This window comes from Micropterus salmoides, unplaced genomic scaffold, assembly GCF_014851395.1.
Source record: "Micropterus salmoides isolate LMB-PRFRI ecotype aquatic unplaced genomic scaffold, ASM1485139v1 Ms_hic_scaffold_4, whole genome shotgun sequence".
Classification (NCBI taxonomy): domain Eukaryota; kingdom Metazoa; phylum Chordata; class Actinopteri; order Centrarchiformes; family Centrarchidae; genus Micropterus; species Micropterus salmoides.
Genome location: NW_024043372.1, coordinates 16,035,358 through 16,048,517, shown reverse-complemented (window position 1 = coordinate 16,048,517; position 13,160 = coordinate 16,035,358). Strand labels below are relative to the sequence as shown.

Sequence of the window (13,160 nt, the reverse complement as noted above, 5' to 3'; positions counted from 1 at the left end):
CTTCACTAATTCAGAAGAGATGATATAAAATTCTCAAAATATACAATTTATTCAAAATATGTTAATGCAACCATCAATATATTACAGTAATTACAAAATCAGTAGTTTTTCATCTTTATAATCTTATCCTTATAGACAACAAGGCTTGCAGACAAACACAAGCTTTGATCTTTAAATACCATGAGAACACCGGGTACTTTTCTGGCTAATACTGACCAGGTTGCAGTTTAAAATTACATTTCAGTGTTATTGGATTTCATTAATAAGAAGGCAGAACTGAAATTCAAATTGAAGTGATTGTAGCACTTGGACAGATGTGAGCTGGAGTAACTTCAATGAAATATAGCTGACTCATAACAAGATGATGTCACTGCCTTGGACAATTCTTGAAAAAATGAAGGAACCAAAAATAGGGGGTAGAGCTGTCTCTTTGAATGACTTAATTTGCACTTCCTCAAACTGAGTTTACAATCCAAACTGTTTCCAGTGACATCTGCTGAAAATTAGGAAAAAAAACACTAAATAAAGAAATCAACCGCAGACGCTGGTCACCAGGGAGAACACATTATGCATGATGAAGATACCTGGGTGCACTCAACTTCACAGATAGATTTTAAACTTCTGGACTACTAAGGGGGTCTACATAGACTCAGTTTCCCCTTTGACAACCAAATGTCTGCTAACACTCAATGTGGGTAATTGATTTTTCCTACAACTTCCTCAACAGTAACAACACAGACATGTAAATGCAGTTCATGGGAACAGATAAGGGGATACTAATACAAACATATTTACAAACACATCTGTACAAATATTTGACAATGTACAGTAGATAGTGGGGATAAAGTGGTAGTGGCATTGTGGTTAATCACACATTTAAAGGGGATGGTCATCAGACAAATCTCTATAGTGGCAAGAAAGCCTTCCTTCAAAGTTTTTAAATGTCCTTATAAGTAGTTTAAATCATGGAAGACTTTTTGGCAATCACAAGGAGATTAGATATTAAAAAGGAGTAAGTCAACATTTTGGGAAATATGCTTATTAGCTTTTTTGCTGAGCGTTAGATGAGGAGATTGATACCCCTCTCATATCTGTCTGTTAAATATGAAGCTGGAGCTAGCAGCCAGTTAGCTTAGCATAAAACTGTAAACAGCTAGCATAGCACAGTAAAAAGGTTTTTCAAAAGATGCACCTGTAAAGCAAAATCCACAACGACATGTCAAAGCACAGATGTAATTTATAACATGAATGATGGCTGTATTCTATTTCACTAGCTGTTTCTCCCGTTTTGCTTTCTTTATGCTAAGATAACCAGCTGCTAGCTCCAGCTATATATTAAAGGTGGGGTAAGCGATTCTGTAGAAATGCAATACAAACATGATATAGAAAACATGACAAATACCATGATATAGAACAAATAACGACACAGCAAGTAATGGAACTAACGTTAGCCAAGTTGTGGGTAAACTGTCGCTACAGTTGTTGCTGCTAATAAGCCTACATTTCCCAAAATGTCAAACACAGCAGAGAAACTACTTCTAGTACTTGGTTTTTGGCTGCAACGTTTATATTTTGTTATGAGGACACCTGACACGATGGTGTGGGCTCACTCCATACCAAATGTGGAGATTAATGTTTTTGTTTTTTGTTTTTTAAATCAGGCAAGCAGAGTCCATGTGTATCTTCAGTAAACTCATATTATACGTACAGTTATTCATTACATAACATTTACAGTTTCTGTTAGACAACTACAATGACTGGGAGATAAAGCCACACAATGGCCACCAGAAAAAAAACTACAAAGAAACCCATAAACAAATAACACTGTTATTTGTAGTGACACAAATATGAAATCCATCCCAATAGGATGGCCTGCTTGTGTGATATTAATAACATACATATAGCAGACAGTAACCCTTACTTCACTTTATCAGTTTGATTTTCCTTGTCAGAAGGTGCTTTGCTGGAAGACTCCCCAGCTCATCTTGCATTGCATTCACTCACCATCCAAATAATAAATACACTCAACTTTTTTTTTTCTTTTTTTTTACATATTACATAAATTTCATAAATAAAGAAATGTACAGTAATTTTCAACCATGTTTGCTTAAATTATCTAAACGAGAGAGCACAAAACATTATGCATAAAACAGAGCGTGACCTGTCAGTTCAGGTTTGATATGAGAGGACGGTGAGGTGAAGTATAGTTTGACAGAATATTACAAAACACTTGCGCACTACTCTGCTCTTTCCTGTTATCACTCGCTGTAGATATACACTTCCTGAATATTTTAACACTGTTTTATGGCATTCCTTCCCTTTTTACATATGCAGGCAGCATTTTAACGTGATAGATACTTCAAAAGAGAAGTCACAGGTCTTTTTGCTACGTTTAGCTATTTCTGATATGTTGTAGTACAACACATCTGGAACGCTCTGTGCTGCCCTTCCTGCACATTTGAAAATGACAAGAATATGTGAGCTCATCCTGAAGAAATGTTTAATTACATGGTAACCATCCATGTGCAAGATAAAAAAAAAAGAAAGTCTTTCATATTTATCTCTGAGGGCAGAACATGCACTTGTACCTTGAGATCTTTTCTGATTAAATTTTTTTAAACCTTTCCAGGTGAAAAGCTTAAAAAAACTGCCCACACTTTTCTTAAAGGTGGGCAGGGACAGCAGGGCCAGAGTAACAGCTTCTTGCACTCTTTCTATCCCTTTTGGCATGTCTTGTAGAGAGACTCCATTTTTGAAAAGGAATTTTAATCCAAGCGACGTCTAGAGGAAAAAAGTGGCATTGCTCAGTTCCTTTCCCGTTCTCTGCTACACTTGAAAAATGTCTGAATTTGGGGATGGTGTCTCTTCAACTGTAGCAGGGCATCACATGGCAGGGAGGTACAAGGAGAAGTTGCTAAACCTTCTTCAGGCCAACTGTCTTCTCTGGACGAAGTTTAAAGGAGGGGAGGAAAAGGACTTTAAAAGACAGCAACACTCACTCTTTCCTGCTTTCCTTCCTCCCTTCCTTCCCTCTTTTCTGTGCAAATACTTCCTGATCCATCAACAGTCACATGACCAGGGAGCTATGACACGCAGCAGCAGGTCTGCGCCTTTGGCTGCTCTTCCTCTATTGGCTGTTTCAGTTTGAGCAGGGGCGGGTCGCCGCTGGCTGGTGTGTAGTAAACCGCGCTGCCATTGGAGGAGACCAGCGGCATGCGGGGGTCCTCGGAGTTGGTTTTGGCATCAGAGAAGGAGTCTGTGGAGCCATTACCTAGGTGACCGTTAAACAGGGGGTGATTCAACAGTTTGGCGGCGGCCCTCTGTTTCTTTAGCTCAGACAGTGTCTGAGCGCGCTCTCGCGGCAAGGCTTCCTCCTGGGTGGGCTGGGTGGTGATGACCCCACCCTTGTCAGACGATGGCGTGTTGCCATTGGAGGGCGGTTGCGGCGGCATGGACGTCATCGTAGAGATGAGGCCGTTCTGTTTGCTGTTGCCATCTTTGAGGATGGTTGGCAGCTTGGGCTTGTCTGGCAGCTCCACAGCTATGACTGGCTTGACCTGCAGGACATCAAAAAAGATTTCTCTTAAAGCCTTCTGATAATCTGCTGATAATGTGCCCCAATTTGATGCAGTTAGTGTGTGGAAGCTCTTATTGCCTAATTAGAGCAACAGTTATTTTTGTAGCCGTCTTCACTTCAAATATGTGACTATCTAGCATTCTTATCTTCTGACTCTTCTGTTGGAAGATTGTATTGCACTTTTTTTCCATTGTGGGTTTCTTCCTGTGTGACCGTGTTTTAAAGACACCAAAATCTGACATTTAGACTCCTGATGTGTGGGAGAGATTATAATATTACACCTTTCTAGCTGTGCTAAAAATATCTGTCATGTCAGGTCACACATATCTGGCAAGTTATGTACAGGAAGTTAGAAAATACACCATCAAAGGAAGGATTCATTCTAAAATGTTACTTAACTAATGTAATTACACAAAAGGTTTCCCTAGTTAAAACTAGCAACAACAATAAAAGATGAATAACCTTAAGACTCACATTAACCACCTGGTTATTCTCCTGATCGGACTCTTTCTCCTTTTCATCCTCCTCCTCCCTCCCACCCCTCCACATGATGGCTTCCGTCTCGTATTCTTTACGGCACAAGTTGTGTCTGTCCGACATGCTGGCTCGCCGCACCACTTTTCTGTGGAAACAGACACAAGAGTTTCCAGTGAGAGAGCGCATTTGTCCTTGATCAGCAGGGCTCTTTGAGCGGGGGGGGGGATTTGTAGTAGCAGTAGTAACGCCAGCAGATGTCAGCACTTACCCACGACTGCCTGCACTGGATGTTCGCCTACACAGTGAGGTCTTGTGCTTGAGCTGTGACTTCATGATGATGTCGTGTTTGTGTTTGAGGTCCAGCAGGATGGCTCTGAACTCCTCATCCTCACACAAATCTTAAAGTGAAAAGGGTGAAGGACAGGAAATGCTCCTTTCAAATAAACTGCGTTTGCTTTACTGGTCTCTAAATGAACAATAAATGAACAAAACCAGGATTGTGCAATGAATTTGTTTATATAATTATCATTAACAATGCTACCAGTCTCTCATACTGTTAACATACTTAAGTTGTAATAATGTACCAACCATCAACACCGCCAAAAATGTAAAAGCCGACATAACTAGTGCTGAAAATAGCACAAAAAAGGGTTCCATATGCTTTAACAAGAAGACCCATGGTGTAAAATTGCATTGACTAAACGAGCTGGAAATGAGACCCTGCTGAAATAGGACTTTGTTTTCTTAACTCCCCTCCAGGTGTATTGATAAGAAAGTGCTGAGGTGTAAACATACCAATGGGGGTCTCCTCTAGGAAGGTCTTGGCGTTGAGACTGGCTCCATGAGACACCAACAGCTCTGCCACATGCATCTGACACAACAGCAGAAGCAAATTACGTTAATGGTTTCAGAATCCTTTGTGTGCTTATCCGTTTCATGTTATGTTTACCTTACCTGACCCCAGCACGCTGCAGCATGAAGGGGCTGCCATCCATCTGAATCTCTCAGGTCCATGCGAGCTCCCCCCTCCAGCAGCAGCTCTGCAGCCTGCACGTAGCCATTTGCTGCTGTGATGTGGAGCTGTGAGGACAGAGGACGAACAATGATTTGATTTTTCCAGTACACAGCATTTGCAATAGATAGTGCTCTGTGCATCAAATCCAGCATGGATTTCACACTAAAGCCACAATTTAGATGCCCAAGAATAGTGTACTACTAACTCAAAAATATCACACTACACCTGCAAAAATCTATATATATTCACTTGTGTCCAAGTTTGAGGATGTGGGTGTGTCACTGGGCACCTTCAATAATAGGTCCATGGCTTTGTAAAAAGGCTCTGCCATCATTTCAAGCTGGTGGGGTGCTGAATCCTGCTGAAACGGCTCTTCTGCAGTTTTTAAACTTCACCGCATTAACAGTTAAAGATAAAAACTGATCCTGCTGGCCTGAGATGAACGCAGGTCAGAAATGCACTTGTGTGAGAAAACCGAAACTGGGAAGACTGTTCTATTTGGATAGCACAGCCAAAGAGAGACAGGAAATGTAGGACAGAGAAGTGGGGGAATGACATGCAGCAAATGACCCGCGGGTCGGACTCGAATCCAGGCCGCTGTTGTACCAGGTGAGCTAACAGACACCCCTCACACTGCTTCTTTAAAATGATATCTATTCTTTCAGGATATTAACTTTAGTCATGTAGTTTTAACCTCTTAAACCTCTCTGAACCAACAGCAGGCCAGTCAGTACAAACTTGTGTTATACAGTCAAACATTGTTCAAACCCACAGTTCTTTACTTTAAATTCTACTGCAGATACCAGCGTTTCCAAAGATACCAAATATGTTGGGCTCAATTAGTTAGGTGACAGGAGACATCTTCAAATTGTTTGCTTTGACTGACAAGCAATTCAAAAGCAGGGCTCCAGAGTCCGATCAAAAATAGATGTCTAGTGTGACTAAATGTTTGTCTCTGTGTGCGTTTTCCCCAAAACTCACTCTGGCAGAAGAGAGCGCCAATCAAAAGAAGAGAAGGGGCGCTGGATTTATACTCCTGGTATGACTCTATGCCGATGCCTATAGCGCTGGACATGCACATACCCTAGTATTTATACCTGTGTGTTGGTGTCTGTGTAGCTCTGCAAGTACACCACCCAAACACTAGTTGGCGGTGGGGTTGTGATGTTCCACTGTGTTGACTTCTGTCGGTGAGCCGGCAAACTTCCGGTTTAACCCTCTACTAACTTGAATGGGGGTGAAATAATAATTATGTCTTCTAGACTTTACAGCTGTTATCGACTGAATGAATCAAATTTATTAATAAATTGTTGGTTCTTCTGTTTGTATGGGAAATGATAAAGGTGCTGCGAAAAATTTGTGTGCACCTAAGTTTTGTGCGCGTTAGGGCTGCAACTAACGTGACTTCTTCAATTAGCTTCTTTTGTCCAACCAACCATCCAAAACCCAAAGACTCTTCATTTGTCTTTATAAATGACTTGCAACAATTCCTCACATTTAAGAAGATGAAACCAGCAACTCTTTCAAATTTTTGCTTTAAAAAAATGAAACGATTAATCGATTATCAAAATAGTTGTCGATTAATTTTCTTTCGATCAACTAATCGAATAATTGACTAATCATTGCAGCTCTAGAGGGGGTGCACCTAAATGAAAAGTTTAGGCACACCAGTGCAACCAATACAAAAAGTTAATCTGGGGCCTTGAAAAGCCAAAGATATTCAATTTTCTATCATAGCAGAAAGAAAGCCATTAAATATTCAAATTTCAACAGTTCATTTGGCATTTCTGCTTGAGAAAAATTACTTAATCGATTATTTAAACTGTTGCTGATTATTTTTATAGCGATTTTATTGATTAATGAACTGATTGTTTCAGCTCTACATCATATGTTTGATGAAAAGCTGCATAAATGTGATCCTGTCAAAGTGAGTAGTATAAGATGATTTTAACAACCTTGAAGCTACTTTAAGGGAAAACTGCACAATAAATTAATAGGAACATTATGTTATGGGCTTATTCATAAGACAACAATAATTGGTGTTGTCCGGTGTTTTTGGACACACATTGGACATTTTTCAAAACCTTCAAATCATCGTGAATCGGTCTGAGAAACACACATACACTCATGATATGAAGGCCAATGCCAGCCTTCATTTCATCTGTAGCAGGACTGAAGCCTGATGATTTCTCAGGCAGGTTTATTTGGTTACTATGTCAATAACCTTATACCCTACTTAAACTCTAATGAGAGAGAATATATCTTCAACATAACTGGTCCGAAATAACAAGCAGAGGACAGAGTTTGAGCAACTGGTGACGACGTGAGCTTATACACACTGGAGTGTTAATGAAGTGCATAGAGAAATGCACACAATGTGAGATTAAACATTATTGATCCGCATGCGGAAATTGGCAGAGGAAGATCACTGCTTTGTGTACTGCCGGGGTTCAGGCACATGCACTTGATGGGGTGATGCTTCTTGTAAGGTATATCATTTTGTAACGACTCACTGAAATAAATCAAATTCTACTTCAGTAGGATGTAATGCAAAATGCCAAGAGAAACCAATACTTAAAAACAAGTCATGGAAATAAAACAGTGACATCAGAGTTAATTACAGGCAGCAATTTTCTTTTGCAGTATTTTTAATACAAAGGTGTCTCCTAGAAAGCAGGTGAGGGAGCACACTCCTATGTATAGATAAAAATCACTTAAAAATAGAAGCATTTAAATTTTGTCTGTTGTCTTTTAAAAGTATATTTTTCTGTGACTGTTAAATGTCACAGAAAATGACCTAATGTTTATAACCTACACTAAATGTATCTACAGCAAAACATCAGAACAACAGAAATATTTGGAAAGCAGAATGTAAAGGCTGAATTCAGGCTTCATAGCACATCAGTTATGTCAATGGCTGGCTGATCTTTGAGTACCGGACATGTTTAAGTGGATGTTTATCTGAGGTGCTACAACAAGAGGACATTTTGAAAGCATAAGAGGAATGCCAAGGTCAATCAGTTCCTGGATGGCTCAGCTCGGTCTGGTTTTATTGCCTGTTGGATGAACAAAACCCACTGATGCAGGGCAGCATCTCCAGAAATGGTATTCTGCTAATGGAGGCTTTGTTGCTTTTGTCTCAACAGCAAACACCTGGACAATTTCTGCGAAAATATTCCATTAGATTTGCTTGTTGGATGGTCAAATAGCTTTGGAAACCCCCTACTGCTACTGGCATAACACACTTGAATCTCTATAGGTAGTTGAATTGCATTTTGGGTAATATAGGCACCAAGTTTGACATGAAATAAGAATGTTTTGAATAAAAAAAGATGATCTCTCATCAATTTTGATCTTTTTTTTAACTGTATCGTGAGTCAGACAATGTTAAATCAGGTATGTGAGGTGAGCGTTAGGCCCAGCGGTGCTTTGAGCTAAACGCTAATTTTGGCATGCTCAAAATGACAATGGTGATGTTTAGCTTTTTAGTTTGGCATGTTAGCATACTAATGTTTGATTAAAAAGTGAAAGGATCACCAAAAACGGTCCACAGACGGAATTTCATTTTGATATTTAATGTCCCATGTTGCACTTGATAGCATAACTTTGCAGCAAATACACTTGGGTGATGGCGCTACCAGTTAATGTAATTAGAGTTAATGTGACAAATAAGAGCTTGAACGTCAATGATTTTTTTCTTCAACAAAGTATTTTGAAAAATGTCACGTTAAAAGTCTTCACTTGTGTGAACAGAAACGCTCACAAGGAACAGGAAGTATAATGTTGCCATGGATATTGGATCATTGGAAGTTCATTGGAGTTCATTTTTACTGTGTACCACTGGATGTACTGACAACTATCACTGAATCACTTTGATACTCAGGGAATCTTAACAACTGGAGGATGATTCTCAGGCAAGTTCTGTTCCAGCACACACACACAGCGAGTTACACCGTGTGTTGCAAATTGAGGCTTGTTTTTTTATTTCCCAAAATAGTAATTAAAAACCACTTATGTTGATGTTCAAGCTCATATTCATTACATTTCAGGTACGGGTCATTGCCTAGCAACTTTCTGGTTACACAAATCAGACAGATCAAAATTTCTCTGTAGCCTGTTTTTTCATTTTATTATATATATATATATACACACACACATTTCTTGTTTATTTTTATTTTTTTAAATGCATAATGTAAAAGCACATTGTAAATAAACTTGCCTAATTAATTCTGCCTGTCAGAATGAAACATGTTCTGTTCATTGTTTCTCCTCTTAGAGTTTGATCAACCCATTTGCCACCACAAGAAATGAAAATCATTGTATTTCAGTGGAAAACAAAAGATTAACCTTACATAACTTCCTACCAATTCCAGGTCTCTTCCTCTCTTCTTTGCCAGAGATTTTAATAAGGCATGCTCTAGTTTGCTTCATCATGCTTGAATGAGGATTAACAGGGCGCATAAAGCATGGGGACAAGCAGCTCAATCAGACAATCTGTGGTAAGACTTTAAAGCTTAACAGGGTTATTTTGGGCTACTACCATGTAATGCCCCCTAGCTATTTTCATCCAGTGATCTGTCATAGCGTAGCTAAATTCCTGATACATAATAAAGACTTCATTAAGGCATCTGACATTATACGCTCCGCTCAGGAAAATTGTATGGCAATGATTTTTTTTATGCCCTACTTGAATTTTTAATGCATCAGTGCACTGAACCTCTAGACAAAACAAATTCAGTGACGACTTTATAAGGTACAGTTCCCCAATAATACTAAACTTATCCACTCAAACACGCGGCTGGGACACACAAGAAACAAAAGAAAGCGCCGTCTTATCATTCCCACGCGTGCTTGGGTCTTCTCTAAGGCAATTTGACAGAACATGCAAGAATGACTGCATTTGACTCAGTATATGCAGAGTCAGACCACTAAATATTTCGAATCATCAAGTTATTCGGGGTTTTCTAGTCTCAGTTGTGGCCTAAACGGCCCACAACAACACTAACACAGCATGCTGGTTTTGAGTGAAAGTAAAACCATTTATGATTCATAATCCTTGTATCCACAAGCTAACAGTACAAGAGTACTAGTCCATGAACAAATATGGCGAGCCCCACAGCCCCCATGTAGTCTCTGCAGTACACAAGCAGTGGTTTGGCATGTACCAGAAGTGTCGAGGGCAGAGAGTATGTACAGGAGCTCGTGTCGAGTCAGTTCCAGTATATGGGTGTGAAGTGCTGAACTGTCTCAGCAGGGGAGCATGCAGCTACAGAAAAACATCAGTCAGTCACCACCTGCACTGCTTGAAGCAACTTAAAACTTTGTCACAGTACTTGGGTGAGTTTGTAGTACTATCTATAATCTTCATTTGCTGTTTGGTGAAATATAAAACAAGAGAAGGTGCGAGTGCCAGGCTGTGGCTGTTTTGTGGAAGTACTACATACCAGTGCAGAACCAGTACATACCGAACTCTGCATCAGTTTGTGAGCTCTGTGCTGAAATCTTGCTTTTATGATTCTCGGTCACGTCTCAATGTATTATTGTTTTTCCTTAATGCATACATATGTGTTATTACAGGTTTATTCTAATCCATCGGACTGCAGACATATTCTGTGCTGACGAACAGATCACTTTTATAGCTGCAGGGCATTTTAAAATCATACAGCTGATTTGCCTTTAAGAAGGTTATATTGAGTCTCTAAACGCCTGATTAGCTTTGAAGATTTTATAGCCTCATGAGCCAGTGTAGCAGAGCACATAATCATTAAACTGTGAATCTAAAGATGGTCCCCTGAATATTTACACACCATTTCCTCATTCCTCCCAGTACAGACATGTGATACTTGATTATTTGATAAGAGTTGTGTGCGTTTCTGCAGCACTTTTCTCAAAGAAAACACACTCATTACAGTTTAAACTCAACACAGTCTGCTGGCAGCTCATGTCCTCTCTTATTGCCATAGCATTCATGGTGTTGCTCTTGTCACAGATTATATTGCATTATATCAATTTGGCAAACCTTTGTCAATGCAACTTACAGCTTCTTCTATACACACACATTGGGAGCAATTGTGTGTTCCGTGTAAACAGGAGGACCTGAGAAATTAACCACCAACCCTTCAATTAATTTAGTTTACACATCACAGTTTACGGGTGCTACCGCATATGTGAAAAGTAATATAAAGCCTTTTGTGGCTCCAAAGGGGGCTTTCGTGAAGTCTGAATAGCCTCAAGTGACATCAGTTGAGGCAACGTTGGTTGGTTAAACTTAAACTGTTTCACAGTGAAATCCACAAAGAGTTCTCTTTACTTGGAAACTTATTGTGAAGCAGCTGCGGGAACGGGTGAGTCTGCATTGCGTTATACTCAAACTTGGCTTACGTTGTTGAAATAATAAACACACAACTGTAACATAGCTGTTTAAGCTATCTCTGGTACAAAACAACAAATGGTAACATTTATATATGATGTTGTACACAGCCCCTTTCAAATAAATGTAATCAATAAATTTTATTTCTTTCCCCTGTCCTATGCACTTTTTTTTTTTTAAACAAACTCAAGCTTTTAATTTGCTTTTAGATATTTTTGTCTGACGTTTTGCCATTTTCTTTATACCTAAGCCATAAAAGAGACATTTCCAATCAGCTACAATTCATTTTAGTTGAAATGACAATAAACTTGAAAAAACATTTTGTCAGCTTGTTTTAAATTGACATTGGTAGAGAAAAGTCGAAACGAACTCTGACACTCCCCCTCCACCCCACTTTACAGTACATTTTGTAAATGTCTTTGCACATTTAAATCTAATGAAAATAATTTACTTTTCACTGCACAAACTGCCCTATTACACAAAGGTTTTTATTCGTCTATATTTTTATATTTTGTCAGTTCATATGTTTATATAAATACAAATCCTCTCCCCCTGTAAATATCTGCCACATTGTTTATTTTCTCTACACATAGTTCTATTAGTATTTTATATTTCTAAGCATCTGTTTATTCCATATTTATATATTTATTTATGTCAACTGTTTGTCACCATAGCAAATTCCTTGTATGTGTAAAATACTACTTGGCAGTAAATCTCTTCCTGATTCTGAGAACAAAGTCTTACCAGAGTGGCTCCCTGAGAGTCCTGTTGGTTGACCTCCTCTCCCTGTCTCAGCAGTTCCTGGATGTCTCCCAGCATCCTCCTCTCTGTAGACGCTCGTGTCTCGTTGATCATCTCCTGGGTGATGCCTGTCAATCAAATACACAAGCAGAAACACAACATTATTTCCTGCCAGCCTTAATATACAACTGCAGCATGCTGACAGGGCCAGTTCAGAGGGCCAAAGCAGAGCAGCTCAGGTACTATGGGGTAGGGACACAACATGGCATGTACATAAAACTAACTTGAAAATGTGAAAGAAAAAGAGAAATTTTCTAAATTGACAGAAATTGTTTTTTAAAATTACACTGGGTGTTTTTATGGATTCCCCTCAGCAGGTGTTTAGCATCCTGAATTTTTTGGTACTTTTAGCAAAGTATTTGGTTCGCAATTATAAAAAAAATAAATGGAATAACTGTTTTGTCTAAGTGGTAGTCTTCATGCTGGCTTTCCTACCATCTCTTGGCAAAGAGTTCTGTAGTGTTGGGCCAAGTTGAAGCTCAGGCAATTCTGTACTTTACAGCTACTCTAAATTCCTCCTTTAATCCATCGCCCTGCTGCCAGGTAGGACTCAATACTGTCACCGCCACACTTGATGACTTCTCCCACAGCTCAGCAGAAATATATTGTACTGCACTATCCAGCAAATTCAAATAAATGTCCGATTAACAATAATGAAAACAGCCTGTCAGTCAGAACATTTTAATATATGTATCACTCGAGGAGGTCAACTATCCTTTCAAAAGGACAGCAGCTGAAAATGAAAGCTTAAAGTTGTAATATTCAGAGGAGTTGATCATTTAAATATACTTAAATATCTTTGGTGCAGTGGTTAGCACTGTTGGTTAGCATTGTTGCCTCACAGCAAGAAGGTTGTGGGTTCAAACCTCCGTTGCCCCGGCCTTTCTGTGTGGAGTTTGCATGTTCTCCCCGTGTCTGCG

The 13,160-nt window shown here is 39.3% G+C and overlaps 1 protein-coding gene and 1 long non-coding RNA gene across 5 annotated transcripts in view; one reads left to right on the top strand and one right to left on the bottom strand.

The window, feature by feature from the left end:
* LOC119885418 overlaps positions 1-13,160 on the top strand; it is an 82,730-nt gene that overhangs the window by 67,444 nt on the left and 2,126 nt on the right. The gene's annotated exons all lie outside the window — the stretch shown is intronic.
* The window catches only part of ppp1r16b (protein phosphatase 1, regulatory subunit 16B), a 96,875-nt gene continuing 83,740 nt past the window's right edge, over positions 26-13,160 (bottom strand). For all 4 annotated transcript variants that reach the window (XM_038695438.1, XM_038695440.1, XM_038695441.1 and 1 more), the window contains 6 exons: positions 12,184-12,308; positions 5,009-5,134; positions 4,850-4,925; positions 4,323-4,452; positions 4,052-4,199; positions 26-3,557 (listed from right to left, as the gene is read on the bottom strand). In XM_038695438.1, the coding sequence (XP_038551366.1) occupies positions 3,084-3,557; positions 4,052-4,199; positions 4,323-4,452; positions 4,850-4,925; positions 5,009-5,134; positions 12,184-12,308 (1,079 nt within the window). In that variant the 3' untranslated portion in view covers positions 26-3,083. The remainder of the gene's footprint in view (positions 3,558-4,051; positions 4,200-4,322; positions 4,453-4,849; positions 4,926-5,008; positions 5,135-12,183; positions 12,309-13,160) is intronic.